This window comes from Danio aesculapii, chromosome 25 (genome assembly GCF_903798145.1).
Source record: "Danio aesculapii chromosome 25, fDanAes4.1, whole genome shotgun sequence".
NCBI lineage: Eukaryota > Metazoa > Chordata > Actinopteri > Cypriniformes > Danionidae > Danio > Danio aesculapii.
Window position 1 is genome coordinate 18,818,503 of NC_079459.1, and position 24,160 is coordinate 18,842,662.

At 34.8% G+C, this 24,160-nt stretch overlaps 1 protein-coding gene across 3 annotated transcripts in view; it reads right to left on the reverse strand.

The window, feature by feature from the left end:
* The window catches only part of magi2b (membrane associated guanylate kinase, WW and PDZ domain containing 2b), a 227,462-nt gene that overhangs the window by 160,590 nt on the left and 42,712 nt on the right, over positions 1 to 24,160 (reverse strand). For all 3 annotated transcript variants that reach the window (XM_056451972.1, XM_056451971.1, XM_056451970.1), the window contains exon 2: positions 9,938 to 10,054. In XM_056451972.1, coding sequence (XP_056307947.1) covers positions 9,938 to 10,054 — 117 coding nt within the window. The remainder of the gene's footprint in view (positions 1 to 9,937; positions 10,055 to 24,160) is intronic.

The window sequence follows — 24,160 nt, forward strand, 5'->3', positions numbered from 1 at the left end:
AAACACTGAATAATCTGAATTTCTCCAAGAGGATTTGATTGTGCAAAAATCTAAAGGACAAATCCAAATCAAATCTAAATTAAAAAAATCTGAATCCAAATCAAAACTCTAAAAACCATAATAAAGCTGACATCATTTCACCCAGACACACACGCTTTCTGTGAATCGTCAGTGCTCACCGCTCCACAAACCCAGTTGTGAAATTATTGAGTGTGTGTGTGAACTGAAGAGACTTGTGAAATGAGCCATGTCAATGCAGCGCTCTCCAGCTGGGAGTGAAGTTACACTTCAGATATCTCATGTCATGTAGTTACACCTTTTGTGGAAATGACCAGCAGGATTCCACCGAGAAGAACAGAACACACTCATGAAAACAGAATTAGCCATGTAATGTGGAATATGTAATGAACGAGTCACTTTTCGGAGGAATAAATCAAAATTAGAGCTGTACACTCAAACAAACTGTGATGTGGACCAGTTTATTTGAATTTCAAACCATAAAAAGCAACAATTATGAAACAAATGCAAAAAAAAAAAAAACAATTGTACATTTTTATTACAAAAATTGTGAAATCACAATTTGGATCTTACTTATGCAATTATTAGATTCTGAGTTCATCTCTCTAGCCTGTAGTTCAGCCTATTTCCACTACAGGATAAAAAAAAAGAATAATTTAATGTAATTGATTAAATTTAAATATTAATTCTGGCAATATTACTTAACAATTTTGATTTTTATCTTGCAATTTGAAGGGAAAAAAATCAGAATTAAACAATAAAAATGAGAACTGTGAGGAAAAAAAAGAACAATAAATAGAAAAATTTACAAATTTTATATTTAGCAATTTGGAGTTTACAATCTCATAATAAAGATATATAACATTTCTCACTATTTTAAGTTTTTTTTTTTCAATTCTTACATTAAATCCTAAAACTTTGAGTTTATAACTCTAAATTCTAAACAAATATCTGAAAGTTGACAGCAACAGATTTTACTGATATTGTGTCATCTGAGATTGTACGATTTCATACGAATTAGCCACTAAATCAAAAAGAATTGCCTTGAGATGGCGTTGGTCTGTCGTAGCCTTGATAGTCTGTTCTTCTCGGAAGTTTAACAGAAGCGTGTACCGCATGTTTACCTCTGACGTATTTCGCCTGTAGCAGACTATGTAATAGCTTGTTTGTTTGTTTTTTACATATAATGTTGCATTACTTAAAGTCTTATTTTTTTATTCTCTCTCTCTCTCTCTCTCTCAATTCAATTCAATTCAAAGTTGCTTTATTGGCTTGACAAATGTTACAATATATATATATATATATATATATATATATATATATATATATATATATATATATATATATATATATATATATATATATATATATATATATATATATCATAATTAAATAAAATAAAATAATATATCATATTATTCAATATATCATATTTATGGCGGCTTGAGAAAATCATAACTTTCCGACAGACTATCATAGAGACTTGAGGTTATGCTAATTTAACTCAGACTACCAATCTGCCAAACACTGATGACCTTTTAACTTGCTAGTCACACCCTAGCAACAGTCCCACAGACTTCTATTGTAAAAAAACTGTCTTTGACTTTACATTGGACATACTAACAACATACCAATCCATACTAACAATACACTACTCCATACCAGAAACATACTAATCATACTAGCAACATGCTAATTCATACTAACAATATACTAATCCATACTAGAAACATACTAACAAACATACTAATCATACTAGCAAACATGCTAATTCATGCTAAATTCATGCTAACGGCATGCTAGTTTATACTAGAAACATGCTAGTGACATGCTAATTCATACTCAATGCTAACGACATGCTAATTTATGCTGGAAACATGGTAGTTTATGTTAGCAACTGCCTAGCAACGACTCAGAACACCTTAGCCACCGCCTAGCAACACCTTAGTAACCGCCTAGAACACCCTATCAACTGCCTAGCAATCACCCAGAACACCTTAGCAATGGTCTAGCAATGCCTTAGCAATGACTAAGAACACCCTACCAACCACCTAGCAACGCCTTAGTAGCCACTCAGAACACACTAGCAACGCCTTAGCAACCGCCTAGCAACCACTCAGAACACCATAGCTACTGCCTAGCAACACCTTATTAGCCACTCAGAAGACCCTAGACACGGCCTAGCAAACAATCAAAACACCCGAGCAATCACCTAGCAACACCTTAGCAATGACCTAGAACATCTTTGAAACCTCTTAGCAACACCTTGGCAACCACCTTGCAACCACTCGGAACACCCTAGCAACCGCCTAGCAACACCTTATCAACCACCTAACACATCCTAGCAACACCTTAACAACCACTCAAATCACTTTAGCAACCACCAAGCAACTATTCAGAACACCATAGCAACTGCCTAGCAACAACTCAGAACACCCTAGCAACCACCTAGTAATGCTTTTGCAACGACCTAACAACCACTCAGAACACCCACCTCTCTCTCTCTCTTTAAATATTTATATATATATATATATATATATATATATATATATATATATATATATATATATATATATATATATATATATATATATTGCTGTGATGATTATGCAAGGATCATAATGCATTGCATATTTCGCTCATTCTTCAGTAGCCTAGATTCATTTGTATTTTATAAACATGTAATTTATAAGGATAAATGATTAATCGATTAATTGATCGTTAATTTAAATGATCATCGTTAATGGGATTTTGTAGAAATTGACATCCCTAAACGTAAATAAACAGATTTCAGTGTCCTAATATACTACCATCTCAAGCAAAAAAAGGTCAGTAAATAAAAATGACTTCCACTGAGCTGCAAAACTAACCCTGAAGAACACTTTTCTGCCCCGAAATGGAGGAGAACAAAAATCTATAGCAATTCCACAGCCTTGTGTAGTCTAATAATGTCCCGACAGCACCCACATCTCTTCCTTCTCCCCTATGGGACTGTTAGAGTCCAATCAAACTCAATCCGGCGTGTTTTTAATAAAGCGATGCCATCACATTCAGTTACCCAGGTCAGGCTCTCGGCTCGCTCTCCTCCTCCTCTGCTTTAACATTCACCAGACAAATGAACAGCTTAACGTCGCTTTGTCTTGACGCGTCTCTTCCAATCCGGCCTCCCAAACATCTCATAGCAGGTTGTTGGGTTACACTAATGACTCTCAGTATGGGAGAAATGGCTCCAGAAATACGCGCTCATGACTGCGCTACACAGGCATAAATCAAAGGCATCATTTCATCCAGCCGCTCGGTGATTGTGATGTGTTTGTATGGAGGGGGAAGGGGAAACATCAGCAGGCAGGACTGAGAGGAAAGGATGGTTGCTTGGAAACCCTAGGCAAGAGAGAAAGATGGAGACAGACAGAGAGAGAAACAGAAAGAGAGGAGGGATGGGAAGAACAAGCAAAGGGGTGAGGAGAGTATACATATAGAGTTGACCAAAGCACTTTGATTTGAGGGAAAACAAGTGATGTGGAGTATTGCGTTACATATATATGTCAAAACAACAGCATTTAATCCAAACACAAGCACAGTATGGCAAAACGTTTAACATTAAATTTACAAAGTTTTAGATGCTAGGTTTTTTTACTGTTAAGTACTACATATTCACAAAGTCCCTTTATGGCAAGTCATTTCACTTGCAGCCATCTTTGAACGCCTCTCTGGCAAGTGCAAGGTAATGTTTATTTGAATGGGGAAGCATCAACTTCTCCAAAAAAACAAAGTTTTTACCAATATAGCAAAAGTACTGTAAAAATACTCAAAAATGTCTCTGCAATGTTTTTAAACAATAATATTTGATTTACCAAAGTCACACAAGTGCCAATATTACATCTGTCGCATCCATAATGAAGAAATGTCACTTCCATAACTAAGATTTTCCCTCATGAATGCGAAAATGTTAAATAAAATAAAATCAATCATTTTTGATCTATACATAGCCAACTTTTATCCTTTTGATTAGCATTATTTATTTTGGGTTGTGCCGTTTAATTCACAGAAATTCAACACAGTATGTTGGGGACAGTAAATTTGCATGCATTTTTGTCACATGCGTATTGCATGTTTATTTTCCTCATTTAAAATATCAAAAATGTTTACAGATTGATATTTTTTTCATACCATAACCCTGTGGTTAGTGGTTTTGAAAATATAAACAGATGTTTCCATATAATGTTTCCATGTAGTTTCTCGGTGTTATTATTCTTTTTACTGCATTATTTACTTTGGGTTGAGCAGTTTAATTCACAGAAATTCCATGCTAATGTCAAATCTACGTAATATCAAATCCATAACGCTGGAATTGCTCAAAACTGTTTGCCAAGCTTATGATAACATTTCATTTTTGGAATCACCAATAAAATTGAACAAAAACTTCAATCTTCTATCTTAAATTGTTTCTAAACATTCGAATAGCATAACACATTCTTTTTTTAGCAGCTAAATTATTTTAGGATTATTAAATCCTAAATAAGGATTTAATTAATGATCCACTGTAATTGTTTTATCACAAAACTCTTGCTACATTTCAATATAAGTCAGTATTTGAAAGATTATGTGTTGAGCATCTGATTTTTCCTCAGTGCTGATGTGCTTTCATTTTCTCCATCTCACTCGCGCCAAGTTCAGACGAGGACTGTTTGCCTTCATCAAACTGGAAGAAATATATACATTTAAAATAGACCTACATTAAATACAAAGGCTGGTTATTTTACTGGCGATGAGGGAGCATAGTGTTATTAAAAAGAAAATTTCTTAATATTAAAAAGAAACATAAGTTTGACAACAAACCTTAACTTAAAGTTGACAGCAACAGCTTTTACTGATATTGTGTCATCTGAGATTGTACGATTTCATACGAATTAGCCACTAAATCAAAAACAATTGCCTTGAGATGGCGTTGGTCTGTTGTAGCCTTTATAGTCTGTTCTTCTCGGAAGTTTAACAGAAGCGTGTACCACATGTTTACCTCTGACGTATTTAGCCTGTAGCAGACTATGTAATAGCTTGTTGTTGTTGTTTTTACATATAATGTTGCATTACTTAAAGTCTATAGCAAAACCCTCTCTGGTTTTTTTGTGTAAGCTTGTATTTTTACAGTACTGTAAAAATACTCAAAAATGTCTCTGCAATGTTCTCAAACAATAATATTTGATTCAGGTTGCCTCCAAATGGCGTTAAAAGTGTCACATACTAATAATATTATTACTATTGTTTTACCAAATGTTTGAGAAATAACAATAATAATAGCCTAATCATATTAACCTTTATTTTAAATCTACAGAATCATGAGAAAATCGTGATCTTGTTTTTGTTTAATAAAATAAAATTAAAATAAAACGTGATTCTCATTTTAGCCAGAATCATGCAGCCCTAATGCATACTAGAATGGAACAAGATCACGACACCAACCTCCTTTATGGCTGTTTCTGGAGGACACGATCAAGCATCATCCTGTCAACCAAACTATGGATCTACCATAACAATCAATAACATATGTGATACACATGATTATCCTCTGAATAATGCCTCGTCCAATCATGCTGGTGTTTGGAAGTAATTCCCAACTTGGTCTTTATGGCAAATCTCCTCTCAAAACTGTAGCGGTGTTTGAATGGTCTGTATCATGTGATTTGCATTTAAATGGTGGAGGGGGGAATTAATGAGTTCAAACAGGACTGACTTTACCTTGCGTACGTTTCATACAGATTACAAAACCAGAGAACATTTGTTTTTAAGTGCAGTTGGTTCGATTAAAAGTAAAGAGGTCAACACTGGGTTAGCCTATGAGGCAAGTATTCGCTGAGATTGCGGTGTGTTTACTGACCCTAGACAGTTCATAACAATAACGCTGCAGAAACTTTCATAGAGAACACCAGTCAGGATGGAGCCCCTTCTCTGGAGAATCATCAGACTGTACTGATCCATGATTGGCTCCTTTACCAGAACCAAGGGCTTCTGTTGCTTGAGCAGAGCTATTGACAGTTAAACTTTTCCCCATATAAAACTGTACAAGTGACACTTCTTGAGTATTCCATATTAAGGCTGCACAATATATCGTTTCAGCATTGATATTACAATGTGCACATCTGCAGTAGTCACATCGCAATATGATAAAATAAAGTTAACCAGGAGCTACAGAATTGCATTTAATTACTGCATTTATATGGATTTTATAAGATTTGTGCAACAACAAAAAAAGGTTTTCTCATTTGTAATTTTTGTCTTGTTACTAGACCAAATATCTACTTATTGAAAACACTTAAAATAATAACACGATTATTTTACTTACACCACTTACAGGTATCACTCGTTAAAAAAATAAATTTAAAAAAAGTCAAATTTTGATTTATTTCTTTTGAAGATGAACACAAAACTACATTTCTTACTTGATCTAAGAAGTTTTAGATATTTGGAGATAGATATTTTAGAGCAAAGTAAAAAACGTTGTGATTATTCAATTTCTGTACCTGAATACTGTTAGACTCCCCAGAAAAACCATCAAGTAGTGCTATTCAAACCATCTTGTGAATCAGTATTCATATTGCAATATTTATTGAAGAACAATAAAATATCGCAATATCAGATTTTTCCCTATCACTAACCCTATACACGAGCAAAAAAAAAATTTTTTTAATTGCCTTTTACTTGTTTTAAACCTTGACCCCAGAACACTCATGATCCAAAGACGCACATAATTGACTTTAATTCTCAGTTTTAGAGATTCAAGCACATCACTAACTACGGCTGCACAATATATCGTTTCAGAATCGATATCGCAATGTGTGTATCTGCAATAGTCACATTGCTATAAGACAAAATATAGTTGACCAGGAGCTACAGAATTGTATTTAATTACTGCATTTATATGGATTTTATACAATTCATGCAAAAAAAACTTTTCACTTTCTAGTCCAAATATCTACATTTCAAAGCAAAAACACGGTTGTTTTACTTGCACTACTTGCAAATATTACTTGTTTAAAAAAAAGAAAGATTCATTTTGATTTATTTCTTTTGAAGTTGAACACAAAACTACATTTCTTACTTGATCTAAGAAGTTTTAGACATTTGAACTAGAGCAAAGTAAAAAAACTATTTGAAAGGATTATTCAATTTCTGTACCTGAATACTGTTAGACTCCCCAGAAAATGGTCAAATAGTGCTATTCAAACCATCTTGTGAAAGTGTATTCATATCGCAATATTTATTGCAGAAAAATAAAACATCGCAATATCAGATTTTTCCAAGAACTTGCAGCCCTACTCTATAGTCTTTGCTATTCATTAGCTACTAGCAAAGAACTCTTCCCAAAAGACATTATAATTTGAATGGCATCTGCACTTATGTTAGTCTTTTTTTCAATTATTCCAGAGGTTTCCATAATCCTGGACTAGGCTGTATCCTGAGCAGCTGCTGTGGTGGTCATGGAGGAGTGGAGAGCATGAGACTGACTCCTGTGAGACCCCAGTGACAGATGAGTCTTCGCATTGATCCTGAAGGACCAGCCTGTACACCAGCCGGTGACCCCTCCCCACCTGCAGCTTCTCCATGATGGGCATCCAGCGTTCTCCAGCCTCCGGCGCCAAGACTGTAGCTCTGCATAAGAAGTTTGGCCATAGGAGAAATGGTCGTGCTCAACTGAGCCTGGTTTCTCTCTAGAGAAACTTTTTTTTTTTTTCTTCACTTTGGTCAATTGGTGAAGTTTGTTCCTCGCCGCTGTCGCCACTAGCTTGCTTGGTTTGGGATTTGTAGAGCTGCCATCGATGGATTTGCTCTTCAGTGTTTGGACTTTCAGCAGTGAAAATTAAATCATACTGAACTAATCTAAACTGAACTTCAACTCTGAAAACTGAACTGACACAGATTCAATTTACTATATTCCTCTATGTGAAGCTGCTTTGATACAATCTACATTGTAAAAGCGCTACAGAAATAAAGATGAATTGAAATGATGAATACTAGTGCTTGTTTGTTAGCAAACAGTCCAGTACATTAAAAAATAGTACCTTTTCAAAGTACTATAGGTTAAACTATTTCAGAGAGGCTAGCTAGTGCTTAAGCTAAAGATCTTGACCACCCTGGAATGTAGTAGCAGTTCGCAGCATGAAAATGGACACATTTTATAGATTAAATTTTAAAACGGTTTAAAGTTAAAAGTTAAAATATTGAGCTTGTTCACACATTTGCTTCACAAATCATTTCACACATTTTTCCACAACAACAACAAGTACAGCAAAGAAAAAATAGGAAACGTACTCTATATTGTGTTGACATTGACAAAGTGATCTATAAAATCAAAAGCATTTTAAATTTCTGTGCTTATTTTAGTGTATGAAGACACAGCTTTTCAAACTAGACCCATTTTGATGGTGTGCGCAAACACAGGAGCTCAACACATACAAGTTGGGACTCATTAGCAATTGCTACTCAGCTAGCTTTTGATAGCTGGTAATAACTACAACTTTGCCTGCCACAATTCCGTATTCAGCTGTCAAGCATTTGTGACTGAAAGCATACACACACACACTTACAATACAATACATAGTTGTTAATAGTTGTTTCATGACATAAAAGGTCACATTAGAAACCACTAGCTAGCTATACTCTACTAGCCATCACAATTTCTTGTTCAAAGACAGCATGCATACATGGACACACATCCAGTATTTATGCACATGGTGTGATATTTAACCATATCGACTGTAAAAGTTTTTAAAAAGCTTCATCAAAACAGCAACCGCAACAATTCCAGCAACAAGGTTTACCATAATGTCATTCTCTTTTATTCAATGTATATGAACCTTAAGTTTGACAATACAAACTTTGAATATGAGGTAAAAAGATAGAGGGTAGCATTAGCAACCACTAGTGAGCAAGCTGGGGAAATCTACTCACTACTTTGCCTGTCACAATTCCTTGATCAGCTGTAAAGCATTTGAAGCTGACAGCGTTAATCCAGTACAAATGGACTAATGAGAATCTTCAATGAGAAATAAGCCAGGTTAAATAAAGCTCAAACACCCTTTATAGGCATTGTATGTTTACTCCACAGACGTCTTGGTGCATTACTGTCAACACTTTTCAGTTTGTTTTTACAGACTAAGGTATGAGTCAAATTTGTTACAAACCTGGATGATCTCAAAACATTGCTAACTCCCCTGTCATTTAGCATGAACTGGAGGCTAATGCTTTCCACAAAATTACCACTCTTTTCCTTTACGTCTGACTAAGTAAAAATAAAAACCCATTCAAAGGGCTTGAATCCAAAACAAGCCACATTGGTTCTTTCTATCTGGTTGCATCATACATTGAGATGGTACCCAGACATTTCAGGGAGGGTTTGACTCCATGTTACACCTATAACCCCCCACACAAAACAATAACAACTTCCACAATATTTCAGGTTGGCTCATTTGCAGTAGCTACATTCCCTCACACATCTCATGGTTTACCTTTACGAAATAACAAACAAAAGCTTCATTAACGTATAAAATTAAACCAGAAAAAGCATTTTAAAAAGATATAGTGTTACTAGGCACAAAACTGCAGTAAATATAATTAAAATTGCATTGAGCATAGTTGATTTTCAATGTATAGATATCAGAACCAGCATTTTGGACCAATTTGATTTTTCAGTGAGCAAGGCTACAGCACAACAACAATAAACAGACAAGAGATAAACAAAATATTCCGCCATTCACTGATAAATGCAGTCAGATGCCAAAGACAGCATTTACAATCTGGAAATATGTTCCTCGTAAGCATTTAGCACACCACATTTATTGAAACAAAAAAGAGGAATGCAAAAAACCCAAAGTATTTGCATTGATTTATGAGGACTGTTAAATATATATTAAAGTTTACTCACACGGCACAGTCCGGAGGTAGAGGTTGTCACGTATGATTTGCTGAAGTTCGTGGTCCACTGAACCTTTCTGAAACCGTAAATTGAGATAATGGCGGAGATCTTTATCCACAACACCTCCTGAAAAATGTAAACAAAAAGCACCAATAAGTTAACTGGTAAATGAAAAACCTAAGACAATTAAGTTCAAATGTGCAATTCTCTTCTTTCAGTAATTTTCTGGCATTTGGCTGACAGGTTATCCAGCCCTGTTGGTAATGTAGGACTAGTAAAAAAATAAAGGAAGGAAGTAGCGTTGCACAATTAATCGAAAAAAGATCACGATCGTGATTCGACCCCCCACACCATCCTAATCCAACATCTCTAAGATTCAGCCAATTATATTTACAAGCTCAGGAGAAGTATAAAGGAGGTTGCACAAGTCTTCACATTGTTTTAAATACATTGCTCAGCAATGTGGTAGGGCTGCACGATTCATCTAAAAAAAGATTGCAATCTCGATTCGACCCTACACATGATCTTATTTTAGCTTTTCTACAATTCAGCCAGGGTCAGGAGAGAAGACGGATGCACAAGTCTTCACATTGTTTTATATAGCCTACGTTCAGCAATGTGGACACCTCCAAATGGCATTAAAAGTGTCACATACTGTATTCCTAAGGTATAATTCCCCCCCAAAATTTAATTTCTTTCCTAAATGTAATGAAGAAATCGCGGCTGTGAAATAACACGTGAGCTGGCGCACTGTTTGTATACTACTGAAAGGAAGCGTGTGTACCCGCGAATGATGTCTACTTTAGTAAACCGAACCTGCGTAGGCTGTGAGTGTTGTGGATGAAAATAAACGTTTAACAGTGTCAGTATAACTACTCTAGCCTATGTAATGTTCAATATAATGCAGGAGGGAATCTGATAATGACAAATGCCTCATTTTACCAGTGATAAAATGATCTAAAAATGTTGCCAATGACAGAAAGTAAGCAGTATAGATCTCAAACATAATAATTCGACATCAGAATTTGAATAGTTGTATTCTGATGCCATCACTTTACTGTGCATTAATGACCAGGACAAATTTAAAGTCTGTTCAAGTTCACCATTCCAGATCTATACAAAATGTAACATTAAAACAACAGTAGACCTACACATAGGCCTATTATTATTGTTGTTTTACCATAAGAAAGAAAGAAAGAAAGAAAGAAGAAAGGGAAGGAAGGAAGGAAGGAAGGAAGGAAGGAAGGAAGGAAGGAAGGAAGGAAGGAAGGAAGGAAGGAAGGAAGGAAGGAAGGAAGGAAGGAAATAAAGGAAATAAAGGAAAAGGAAGAAAGGACAGAACGAAGGAAGGAAAGAAAGGAAAGGAAAGGAAAGGAAAGGAAAGGAAAAAAGGAAAGAAAAGAAGGATGGAAAGAAGGAGGAAAGGAAAGAAAAGGAAATGAAGAACAGAATGAAGAAAGAAAATAAAGGAAGAAGGAAGGAAGGAAGGAAAGAAAGGAAGTAGATGAAAGAAAAAGAATGAAGAAAGAAAAGGAATGAAAGAAAGAAAGAAAGAAAGAAGGAAAGAAAGAAAGAAAGAAAGAAAGAAAGAAAGAAAGAAAGAAAGAAAGAAAGAAAGAAAGAAAGAAAGAAAGAAAGAAAGAAAGAAAGAAAGAAAAAGAAAGAAAAGGAATTAAAGAAAGAAAGAAAGAAAGAAAGAAAGAAAGAAAAGGAATTAAAGAAAGAAAGAAAGAAAGAAAGAAAGAAAGAAAGAAAGAAAGAAAGAAAGAAAGAAAGAAAGAAAGAAAGAAAGAAAGAAAGAAAGAAAAAAGAAAGAAAGGAAGGAAGGAAGGAAGGAAGGAAGGAAGGAAGGAAGGAAGGAAGAAAGGAAGGAAGGAAGGAAGGAAGGAAGGAAGGAATGAAGAACAGAATTAAGAAAGAAAGAAGGAAGGAAAGCAAAGGAAAGGGAAGAAAAAAGAAAGGAAAAGGAAGAAAGGACAAAATGAAAGGACAAAATGAAGGAATGACGGAATGAAGGAAGGAAAGAAAGAAAAGGAATGAAGGAACGAAGGAAGAAAAGGAATGAAGGAAGGAAGGAAGAAAGGAAGGAAGGAAGCAAAGCAAAGGAATAGAAAGGAAAGAAATAGAAAGGAAAGAAAAGGAAAGGGAAGGAGAAGGAAGAAATGTTTAATAAAAGAAAAAAACCTAAATAAAAACAAATACAAATTCAAACATGATTTATTTAACTACACAAACAGTTTCAGTAATGTGCCACAATAAATGATGTATAGAATGTAAACTGGCATGTTTGGAGGAGCACAAGGTTCACTCTTAGCTCCTCACAAATTGTTGGTATAAATTAACAATAAAAACAGATAAATATCCAAAAACATCATATTTCTGTAATGTCTCCACAATTAGTTAAGTTAGAACATCAATTTAGAATCAGCCAAGTTTCACTCTTAGATCCTTACAAATTCTTTTTGTTTTCAAGCCTCTCAAACTCTTGATGAAATCTCAAACAGAGCTCAGCATTAGCACATCCTATCAGTCGCATCTGAAGATGTCCCATTCACACAGGTGACTCTAGGTATTGCTCAACATTTCATATGCATGGATGTATTCATCACAACAACACGATTCCCTAAAGATTCACATCCAACAGACTGTACCGTCTCACTAGCTTGTCATCAAATGCTCACCAACAACATCATGAGGCACCGAGAGACACCAAGACAAATGCTAAAAATAAAAACTGGCTTAAAAATATCAGCTTTCCACCTGAACAAAATCATGACAAATCAAAAATGACACATCATCTTGCATTGCTGTGCCTCAAGAGAGCAAGACGGCGCTACATTCTTCCCCTCTTGCTCCAATCATAACCTTGACCATAAGGCACAGCTGAGCACGGATACACTCGGATACATACTTGGGAATTCAAAAAGCCGTAACACACCGGTATGTGAGAGGATCGTTTGAGAATAAATCAACGGACATGAACCTGCACACCATTTCACAAGTTCAGAATGCATTACGTCTCATTGTCACCGGTAAACAAAGGCAAAAGCCATTCACGGAAACCGGTTTTCCTTTCCAACAGCAATGTAATCCTGAAAAATAAATCCAGAAGGTAAAATATTACATTATCAAAATCCAGTGTGACATTTGGAATGGAGATGGAAAGCGACACCAAAAAAAAAGCAACAATCAATCTTGCACAGCTGTTGCGGCGGAAAGGACACATCGGAATACCGTCACACCATTTCCAAATTAAATGACTAACCAAAACATCTCACAAGTAGATCCCACCGTTCCTAAATAAACATATCACTTGTCAACATCCATGATTACAATGGCTCCCTCCTCCCCCATCAAACTACTGTATCCCCAATGGTAATTCCAGCGGTCCAGATGATCTCCTCCTCTGTCAATGGCTTGGATCTACTCACCCCCTTCCAAAATCCCTTTTGCTATTATTCCGTTACGCTTTCAATCCCATTTTTAGAGCAATCCTCAATTCATCAATGGATTCAGGAATGAAGGAGCGCATTCTGCAGCTAATTTAATCCAGAGGAAAGAGGGAACGTCGGAGGAGGAGAAGAGGAGACGGAGTCGTCGACAGTCGGGAGACAACAGAGAGAGGGGGGGAAAAAAGCTTCTGCCAGCAGAGAGCCTATCACAATGAAGGCTGTATTCTCATTCGCCAGGAAAATATTGAAGTCTGATATCGCCCCCTGTTGGCGCACACTGGTAGCGCAAGTGCTGAGGGTGAGGGTGATACAGATGCTTTTGGACACACCACCAAAAAGGCCAGCTTGTTCACACCAGATGCTTCCTGCTAGTTGGCATCGCGCAAACTTGTTGACCTTGTGAACACATCAGTGTCAAGAGTGAAGACGGCACTCTGAGGGCACAACAACCAGCCAAGACTAGCGGGAAATGAATAGGCTATTTAAAAATTTATGCAAGGTGTCATGTCGGGATCTCTGGAATGGATTTCTCGAACATGCTCTACAAAGGTAACGTTTGACTGCTGACATGTTTTAATATAAGCTGGAGAGATTAAAAATGTGAAAGGTGACAAAATATTTTTAATGTATACTTATTTTATTTAATTACCTACCTATCTATCTGTCTGTCTGTCTGTCTGTCTGTCTATCTGTCTGTCTATCTGTCTGTCTATCTGTCTGTCTATCTGTCTGTCTGTCTGTCTGTCTGTCTGTCTGTCTGTCTCTCTATCTATCTATCCAAACATTAAAATAAAAACAACATTAAATATTTATTTGCAAATAAATGCTTTTTATTATTAATTATTATTATTATTTTATTATTAATATTATTATTATTGTTATTACTACTACTACTACTAATAATAATAATAATAAATTGTAATTACATGTAATAAAAATAATACTTATTATTACTATTATTATTATTAATACTACTATTACTACTACTACTACTACTACAACTACTACTGCTACTATTAACATTACTAGTACTTCTATTATTATTATCATTATTATTAAGAATATTACTACTACTATTATAATTATAATTATTACTTCTACTTCTACTACATTGTAACTATATGTAATATTAATAATAACAATTATTAATAATATTACTACTACTACTATTTTATTATTATTAAGAATAAAACTACTATTATTATAGTTTTTATTATTATTATTATTATTATTATTACTAATACTACTACAACTACTAATACATTGTAATTACATGTAATAATAATTTTAATAATATTATCATTATTATTAATATTACTACTATTACTACTACTACTATTACTATTAATATTATTAATATTATGAATATCATTACTACTACTTATAATACATTATTATTATAATACATATCTACTAGGGCTGCTCAATATATCATTTCAGGAAAGATATCACAATGTATGCATAAGCAATAATCACCTCGCATAGATCTGCAATGCTGAGTTGACATTGCAGTGTAATTTTTACATTTACATACAAATAAAGTCAGAATTATTAGTATATAATATTATTATTTTTAGTAGTATTATTATTATTACCAATAATGATAATAATGATAATAAATTGTGATTACATGTAATAATAATAATAATTATTATTATTACTATTATTATTATTAATACTACGACTATTATTAATATTACTAGTACTTCTATTATTATTATTATTATTATTATTATTATTATTATTATTAAGGATATTGCTACTACTATTATTATTATTATTATTATTATTATTATTATTATTATTACTATTATTAATACTACTACTATTATTAATGTTACTAGTACTTCTATTATTATTATTATTATTATTATTATTATTATTATTATTATTATTATTAAGGATATTACTACTACTATTATTATTATTATTATTATTATTAATATTATTATTATTATTATTATTACTACTACTACTAATACATTGTAACTATATGTAATATTAATAATTATTATTATTAATAATATTACTACTATTATTTTTACTTTTATTATTAATAATACTACTACTACTACTATTGTTTTTATTATTATTACTACTACTACTACTACTTTTATTATTATTATTAATAATAATAATAATAATAATTTTTAATAATTTTGCTAATAATTTTGACCTTTTATTCTAGCCGAAATAACAAATAAGACTTTCTCCAGACGAAAAAAATATTATCATTTGGGAAATATTTAAAAAAAAAAAAAAAAAGAAAGAAAATTCAATAATTCTGAAATAATTCTGACTTCAACTGTATATAAAACAATAAAGAATGCACAGCTTATTTAACTTTTATCTTTGCTTTATTGCATGAATCTATGATTGTAGTTTCTTTGTTACATTTTATGCATGATTCACCGCTCTGCAGAATCAACCTAATCAACTCAAATACATTTGGTAACACTTTAAGGACCGATTCTCACTATTACCTACAGTAGTTGCTAGGTTATTGAGATATTGGCTGCTTATTAGTTCTTATAAAGTACATATTCTGTATGATCATATTCTACATCCCTAATCCTACCCAATATCTAACATACCTTAGTAACTACTAATAAGGAGCAAATTAGGAGTTTATTAAGGCAATAGTCATAATGGTTTGCTAAAAGTGAGAATTGACCCTTATTCAATAATTTGCTGGAATTGTATAGATACAGTATATCGTAATACATATTGCAGAAATACAAAATATTACAATGTCAGATTTTCCAATATCGTGCAGCCCTAATATCTACACTCTAAAAAACGTTGGGTTATTTACTTAACCCAATGGTTGAGTTAAAAATATTTGGTGCTTTGTTGGGTTATTTTAAACCTTTATTGGGTTATTTATTTAATAACTCAACCAGTTGGGTTAAAATTTTTGAATTTCAACAGTCAACTGATTGAACTGACACAGAACCGCTGAATCAATATGCGTACGTGATGTTGCTCTTGCGTTATAAAGTTTATGCTAGCTCTAATGCAGTAAATTAGAGCAGAAATGCAGCAAATTGCCTCTTCGTGTCATGTTTTTTATATCTGTTTCACCTGGACTCGCAATTATTGATGATACAAACGTTCGCGCTTCACGGCCGATCTATATGCGGATAAAAACGCTTTCTCTACCTCCGTGTTCATCTCTACAGTTGTTTTGGAGGAAATGATACACGTATTTGAGATATTCCGCCGTCATTTTTGTCTTTAGGACCCAGGAGAGACATCAAACCGGAGTCGCGTCCAGTCTTGTTGAAGGTATGTTATGTTGTCTTAAAAAACACTGTCCTTTCGCTAGGAAACCATATTGTAACAACTAAATGCTAATATAGACACATTTATGTGCTACATTTTGTTCAGGAAGTTGCTGGTTTTCCCAAGAAGTACGGAATCTGAGCATTATATTATTATTGGTTATTATTCGCCGCTAGAGGGCGCTGAATGGATCTCAACGTGAGAAAGTTATCCTGGACGAGCAGAGCAGAAGCTTGCTACATCATCTTTTACCAGAAGAAGATTCATTATCCATTTTAAGGTACTTGATTATTAACTATTGAAAGGTAAATGTTGTTATTATTAGTGTTTGTGTGTACTTTATTGAAGGCCCTGAAAATTGCATTTTCCCTACATCTTATACCTTCAGGGATGAAACCACAACCCTGATAATGTTAGACGCTAATATAAATGTTTAATCGGTTATATATGTCATACAGCAATTAAATATAAGCTTAAAAAAAAAATATATATATAAGAATTGTAACATCTGCTAGCTTTGTATAATAATAGTAGTAATATATGCTAATAATACAAAGCCCTTAAACATACATTGTCCTTACCCAGTTTTCAATTCAGGTGAGATTTTAGTGATGCTGTGACCCCTCAACTGATAAATGTTGTCTGTCAGCTCATGTTAATTTGTGGTTTATTTAATTTTGTTTGTTTGTTCATTGTAGGTTGCTCTAGACAGAGCGAGTTTTAATCCTCCTTGATAATCTTGTTGAGAAAGGTGAGAAAACAACAGCTCTGTATTTTGTAATATGTACATGATGTAAAAATGCACAGATACACACACTTAAGCAGTATCATATACTGTAAAGGTGTCTTTACATCACTATATGTCTTAAAATCAAATTATACATTTGTAATTCTTCTGTAAATACATTTATACTTCTTTGAACAGCACCGGTAGTGTGTAAAGACACAAATGTCTCTTTCAAAAGTGTTTCTGTGCCTTATTTCAGTGTGAATTTGGTATTAGACTCTGTATCAGGCATGAGGCCACAGGTAAGTACAGATGACTGATATAGAGTCTAAGCACACTTCAGAACTTCACTCCTGGAACATTTGACCAAATAAATTGAGATATTACAGACATTAACCTATTTATATTAATTATTGCATTATGAAAAGTTACTGACAGTTTCCAGCTATTTCAGTAGAAATTTGTTATCAGGAGTTTGACTCTTTTGCAAGTTTCTGAGCATGAGAATTAAGCACATTGATGAACATCAGTGCACAATTGACCATGTAAAATGGACCTTATTTGCTCACCAAATTTGCTAATGTGATGCACCTTAACAACTCACATAAAATACTAATCATGCAGCTAAAAGTGCGCATTTTCATAGTTTTTTTTTCTCTTTATGTGTTTAGGGTACCCCTGGAGATGACCACTTGCAGCCTTCCAGTTATCTTTTCTCCGTTGCTAAACTGGGTAAGTACATGATTTGCGATGTGCAAATTTAAAATTTCTGTTTTAAGGTTGGAGTGAACATCATTTGGTATATGGAGGAGTAGGTAACTAAACCATTCTTGGTGTGAAAGTCCATAGCATTTTCTCCTCTGTTCAGTGGGGACAATGAAGTTTTTGATTTGCTTTGTCCTTTAAGTTATCATTTGTGCTCAGCAGAAAAAATAAATAAATCAACAGCTTGAGGGTGAGTAAATGATGAATACACCCAAAAATCGGTGAAACACCCATACAATCATTCAGCAGCAGAGGCGAATCCATCATGTCCTGGAGCTGGGTCAGTTGGCATTGCTGTGTGAAGTTTGCATGTCTCTCACAGTCCAAACGCATGCAGTATAGGTACATTTAATAAACTAAATTGGCCGTAGTGTATGGGTGTTTCATTGATTTTTGGGTGTATTCATCATTTACTCACCCTCAAGTTGTTGATTTTGTTTTTTATTTATTTCTGCTGACCACAATTGATAACTTTAAAGGACAAATCAAAAACTTAATAGTCCACACTGACTTCAACAGAAGAAACAAATGCTATGGAATTTCACTGTGGATCAAGAATGGTTTAGTTACCTATTTTGTTTAAAATATCATGTTTTGTGTTCATCTGAGGAGAGATTTAGAACAAGGGGAGGGTGAATTAATGATGACAGAATTTCCATGTTTGTGTAAAATATCCCTTTAATAAATCCAGTGTACTGTTTGCATGGCATGGATTTAAGTGCTGTTTTTGTTTATTTATTTTTAGATTGCTCAGGACAGGTATTTTATACCCACACACCAAAGAAACTTTTTGAGGTTTGGGGAGATGCATTACTGCGGACCCTCTCGTATTGCAAAAAAAGAGAAAAGAGCCTTGGATCTACCAGTTCAAGCAGACATTTCATCTGGTGAGACAATCCTGCATAACAGCTCTGTTTTATTCCCAATTTGTAGCATTTCACCTTTGATATGAGGGGCTTGTTTTGAGTTTAATTATTGTGTTTTTTTCTGTTTGATATAAAGACAGCCTTGGAGATCCCGCTTTGGAGATGGTGCTTTAACAACTCTGCCAGCTATCCTTTCTCCACTGCCATACAGATTGGGCAGCAAGATGGTTCGGCCCTCATACCAGGAGGCAAAACAAGAATTTGTTGATTTGCGAATTCTAGGTGCATTATTTATGACAATAAATGTTGGACATTATTTAATTCATGTGTGTATACTTGTATTTCGTTCAGTACTTAGAGGAGGAGGAGCAACAGAGACAGAACCCTCTTGTCCTGCTGCTTGGGGATGAACTAAACTGCTCTCAGGCGTTTGTTATTGTGAAAGGAGTGGCACTAAATTCATGGATTTAAATAAAGCTTTGCCAATGTAATAAAAGCGGTGTATTTTTATTTACATATAAAGATTACTACAATAATAATAATAATAATCAATTATTACTATATAGTGGTTAAGCCACTTTTTGGCAAAATAACCCAACAAATTAGTTATTTTTATAACCCAAATTGTTGGGTTAACCTTATCAACCCAATGGATTGGGTTAAAATAACCCAACAGAAGGTCGGTGCCAAATTGACCCATCTATGGGTTACCTGTTGGGTTATTATTAACCCAACTGTTTTAAGTGAGTACATACAATAAAGAGTCGGCTAAAGAGAAGTCCAAAAGTCTGAGGGAACATAAGAAATGTTATTTATTTACTTTCATGTGTATTTAATTAAAAAAAAAAAATTTCACAATGAAACCAATAAAGTCTTTAGTGGGGACTTTAATATAATAATTATATTAAAACAAACTGTACTATAACCACAATTATTTTTATTATTATTATCATAAATATTAAAAGCTACAACAAGGAATATGCTGAGGAAATTACAAAAGCCATTATTTACTTTATTTTTCATTTATTTATTTAATAATTTTGCTAGTTAATAATATACTGTAACACTAATAATAAGGAAAATTGCAGGGAAAAAAATTACTACAAAAAATAAATGCATCAACAGACACAAAGACTCCCTCAAATAACCATTCCAAGCTATTTTTAGGTGTACAACCACCATTTCCTCAAGGCACATCTGAAGTGTTAACTGAAGTGACTAGAAAATCATTGGAGAATATATCATGTAAACAGATTTAAACATTTTGTTCAAAAAGATCTAATGCCTGTATTCACAGACATGCATTTGTGTGTGTTCTAAATGTATTACGCTCAACAAGAAGCTCGAAATCCTGTTTGTTTGGAATGTGAGAATGAAAATTATACAGCAGACAAGAGTAACAATAACCCATAGTTATGGTGAGGTAGAAGTGACCTTGATGCAACCTTTTAGAAATGAAACTTGTGTGGGTGAAAGAACAAAAACAGCAGCATCTAAAGCTGATATGCGAAAAATCTGCACGCAACGGCGGTGGAGAAAACTATTAGGGCAAGACACTGCAAGAGAATAGTGTGAAAACATAACTAATATTTAATTCTTCTGAAAATGATCACATTAGAAATTATAATCATTTTTTTGTATTTCAAGTTTTTAAAGATTAAGTTTAAAGACTTAAATAAAGCTTCAGCTCATTAAATATGACATAATTAGGACATTTTTAATTGTGCCTCGAGACAATCCTGTCTCGGAGGTCTACAGACAATTCCTTTGTCTTCATGCTTGGTTTGTGCTTTGACATGCACTGTCAACCCTGGAACTTTATATAGACAGGTGTATGCTGAAACATCTCAAGAATGATCAGTGGAAAAAGAATGTACCTGAGCACAATTTAGAGCTTCACAGCAAAGGCTGTGAATACTTATGTACATTTGATTTTTCAGGTTTTTTGTTTTTAATAATTAGCAACAATTTCAAAAAATCTTTTTCACATTGTCATTATGGGGTATTGTGTGTAGAATTTTGAGAAAATAAACTAATTTAATCCATTTTTGAATGAGGATGTAACATAAAAAAATGTTTCAAAAGTGAAGCGCTATGAATACTTTCTGGATGCACTGTATTTCAAAATGTGAAATGATAAACTTCAATCACTAACTTCTGTGGTGGGGCTGAAAGCATGTTATGCATGACTGATGTATACGAAGTAATGACAGATGACGAAATTTTAAAAACAGCAATTTTTTTAAAAAACAGCAAAACATTTCAGCATGTTCTTAAAATTTAAATGTGTTTTACGTAGGATTGTCAAAAATATCGAGTTTGGTACTAGTTGGTACTGAAATTTTAAAAACACCCATTTTCCGCTAACATTTGAGCATTGTTGAGTGTGTTCTTAAACACAGCTGATAGGCCATTTAATATTCAGTGTTCAAGCGCTCAACAGAAATGAGTGTAATTGGCCGTGAAGGTAATTGATTTACCATTCTTCACTTGGTGAAGAGCGGTGAAGAATGCTAAAGCCATGACCTTCCCGGCCAATCACAGTCATTTAAGTTAAGCATGTGAACACAATGGCCAATCAGACGTTTAAGAACACACTCAACACTGTTTCAGTGCCACTCAACACTCAAATTTCAGTACCGCTTGATGTCGAACTCGATATTTTTGACAACCCTACGTAAGACGCATTTGTAGTGAAAGCTCCAGGAATAGACGTGCCTTGCAGTAATCCCTCACCACAGTTTGTTTACCAAAGATAACGATGACAAACATACAGTATTTTTCTCTAATGCCGTGTTCACACCAGACGCGGCAAGCGCGGATAAATTGCGCTATTCACGTAAATATACGTGTAAACAATTTAGTGTTTACTCACTTCATTTGAGCGTCAAATCTGCTTTATTCGCATGTCAAATTCACTTTACAACAGACGTGGATTCGCGTCATGGGCAGGGTTTCTGTCTGCTCGGTGACTCTAGCTTCAAAACTAAATGGCTAACATGGATTTTATGCGCTTCAGAAAGACTGAAAAACAGCGTTGACTTGTTTGGAGCCGTGCCTGAGTCCAGTAGGTCCTTTCAGAGGTACATCCAGCTCTGTGAGTTCATCAACTCCTCCACAAACTATACCTGGATGATGTAAGCTTTCAGCGCTTCTTCAGACTGAGCCGAGCCCAGTTTGATGAACTGTTGTCTGGTGTCGGCAGAAGCATTGGCTCCCGGGACACCAACCACAGGCGCTACGTCATAATCACTCCCCTACAAGAGAAAGCTCCTAATTAGTTAACGTTGTGCAAATATCCGCTAAAGTTCAGATTTTTAAACTCGAGCAATTCACGCGTTAATCGCGCAATACGCTCAACTCACGCTGCTTCATTCGTGCAAATCGCGTCATTTGCGCCACCTCATTTGCACATATTGCACCGCAGGATGTCTATTCGCGTCTTTGCATTGACTGTATTTCTGTTTGTATTTCTGGGTTATTTTTTTACTTTTGGGAGCTAAACTAAAAGCCATTATCCAAGACAATAACATAGCATGGAAGAGCAAGGATAAAACTGAAAACAACTCCGACTGTGTTCGTCTGTCAGGAAAAAGTCCCATCCACAGGGGAAGGCTTGAAGGTGAGTAAATTATGAGATTATTTTTATTTTTGGGTGAACTATTGCTTTAAAGTGAGCCCTCTCTCTTGAGAATATGTCCTCATGACTCAGTCAATATTGCAAGGAGAAAGTCTGAGGTCACAGCTGAGATTTTGTGCAGGAGGACAAACCTTTGACTCTCTGGCTTCATTTGTCAACACGATGGATGACACGGTGGGCAAAGGCATGACGTGAGGGTGAGAGTGAGTCGGACAGCTGTTAAAAACACCCTCTATTTTATACACTCTCTCCCTCTCTCTCGATCCCAGAGGACAGCGCTTTGTGTCACAGCTCAGACACTTCTCCACAAGTGATGACAGATGCTTGTTGATTAAACAGTCAATACATTCAAAGACACGCACGTACAGAAACAAACAAGCACAGGGAGGAGACATTCCTATCTGGATTGTGCGCCATTGGGTTTATTGTACACGGCCTGAAGTGGTCTGTTTGGAGGCCCGTTTTGGTCTCTCAGAGTACAAAGTCGAAAGGGAATTGTGAGATCAATTTGGACCACAACACCTGTCAACAGTAGGGATGTCCCGATCAGGTTTTTTTGCCCTCGAGTTTGAATCAGATTCATTTGATTTTGTGTATCTACCAATACTGAAACCCGATGCGACACTTATATAATGCATTAAAAAAAAACAGCAGACATACTCACGCTTTCCACACCCCTGCCGGAAAATGCAGCTCCTCTTAAAGGTGCATCTATTAACTGAAATTGATAAAAATAATAGATTTATGACACTAATGATAGTGACTAGAGACGAATAAAGCTATGCTTTTACGTGCCTGAGTTCACCAGATCTTTTCAGAGGTTCCGAGCTCTGTGAGTTCATCAACTCCTGCAGAAACTATACCTGGAAGATGGAAGCTTTCAGAGGTGCTTCCAACTGAGCCAAGCCCAGGTGAGCTGTTGTCCAGTGTCGGCAGGAGGATTTCCCCTAAGGAAATCAACAACAGGCGCTGCATCATAATCACAGCTCATCAAGAGAAAGCTCTTGATTGGTTAAAGTGGCGCGAATGTCCACTTAAGTTCAGATTTTCCAACTGAGCAATTTGCGCGCGTCAATAATGCAAAACATTCGACTCGCGCCGCGTCATTCGCACCGCCTCATTTACACGTATCGCGCAGGATGTCTATTCGCATCTTTGCATTGACTAATATCGTAAATCACTGCGTTTGCCGCTTCAGCCTTGTCTTCTGTGGACACAGCATATGAGAATGATTTAAGCTATACATACACTTGTCAAAAATTATGTTTTTGTATATTTACTGTAGGACATTTACAAAATGTCTTCAAGGATTTACTTAATATTCTTCAGATTTTTGGCATTAAAGAAAAATCTTTTCTTTCAATAAATTGTTGGCTTTTCCCACAAATATACTATTGCAACTTAAGCTCCAGATTCATGCTTCTAAGAATCATATGAGAAAGACAAAGGCTCAATCCTGAGATAGGTTTTGAGACTGAAGGTCTTCATGCGAAAATA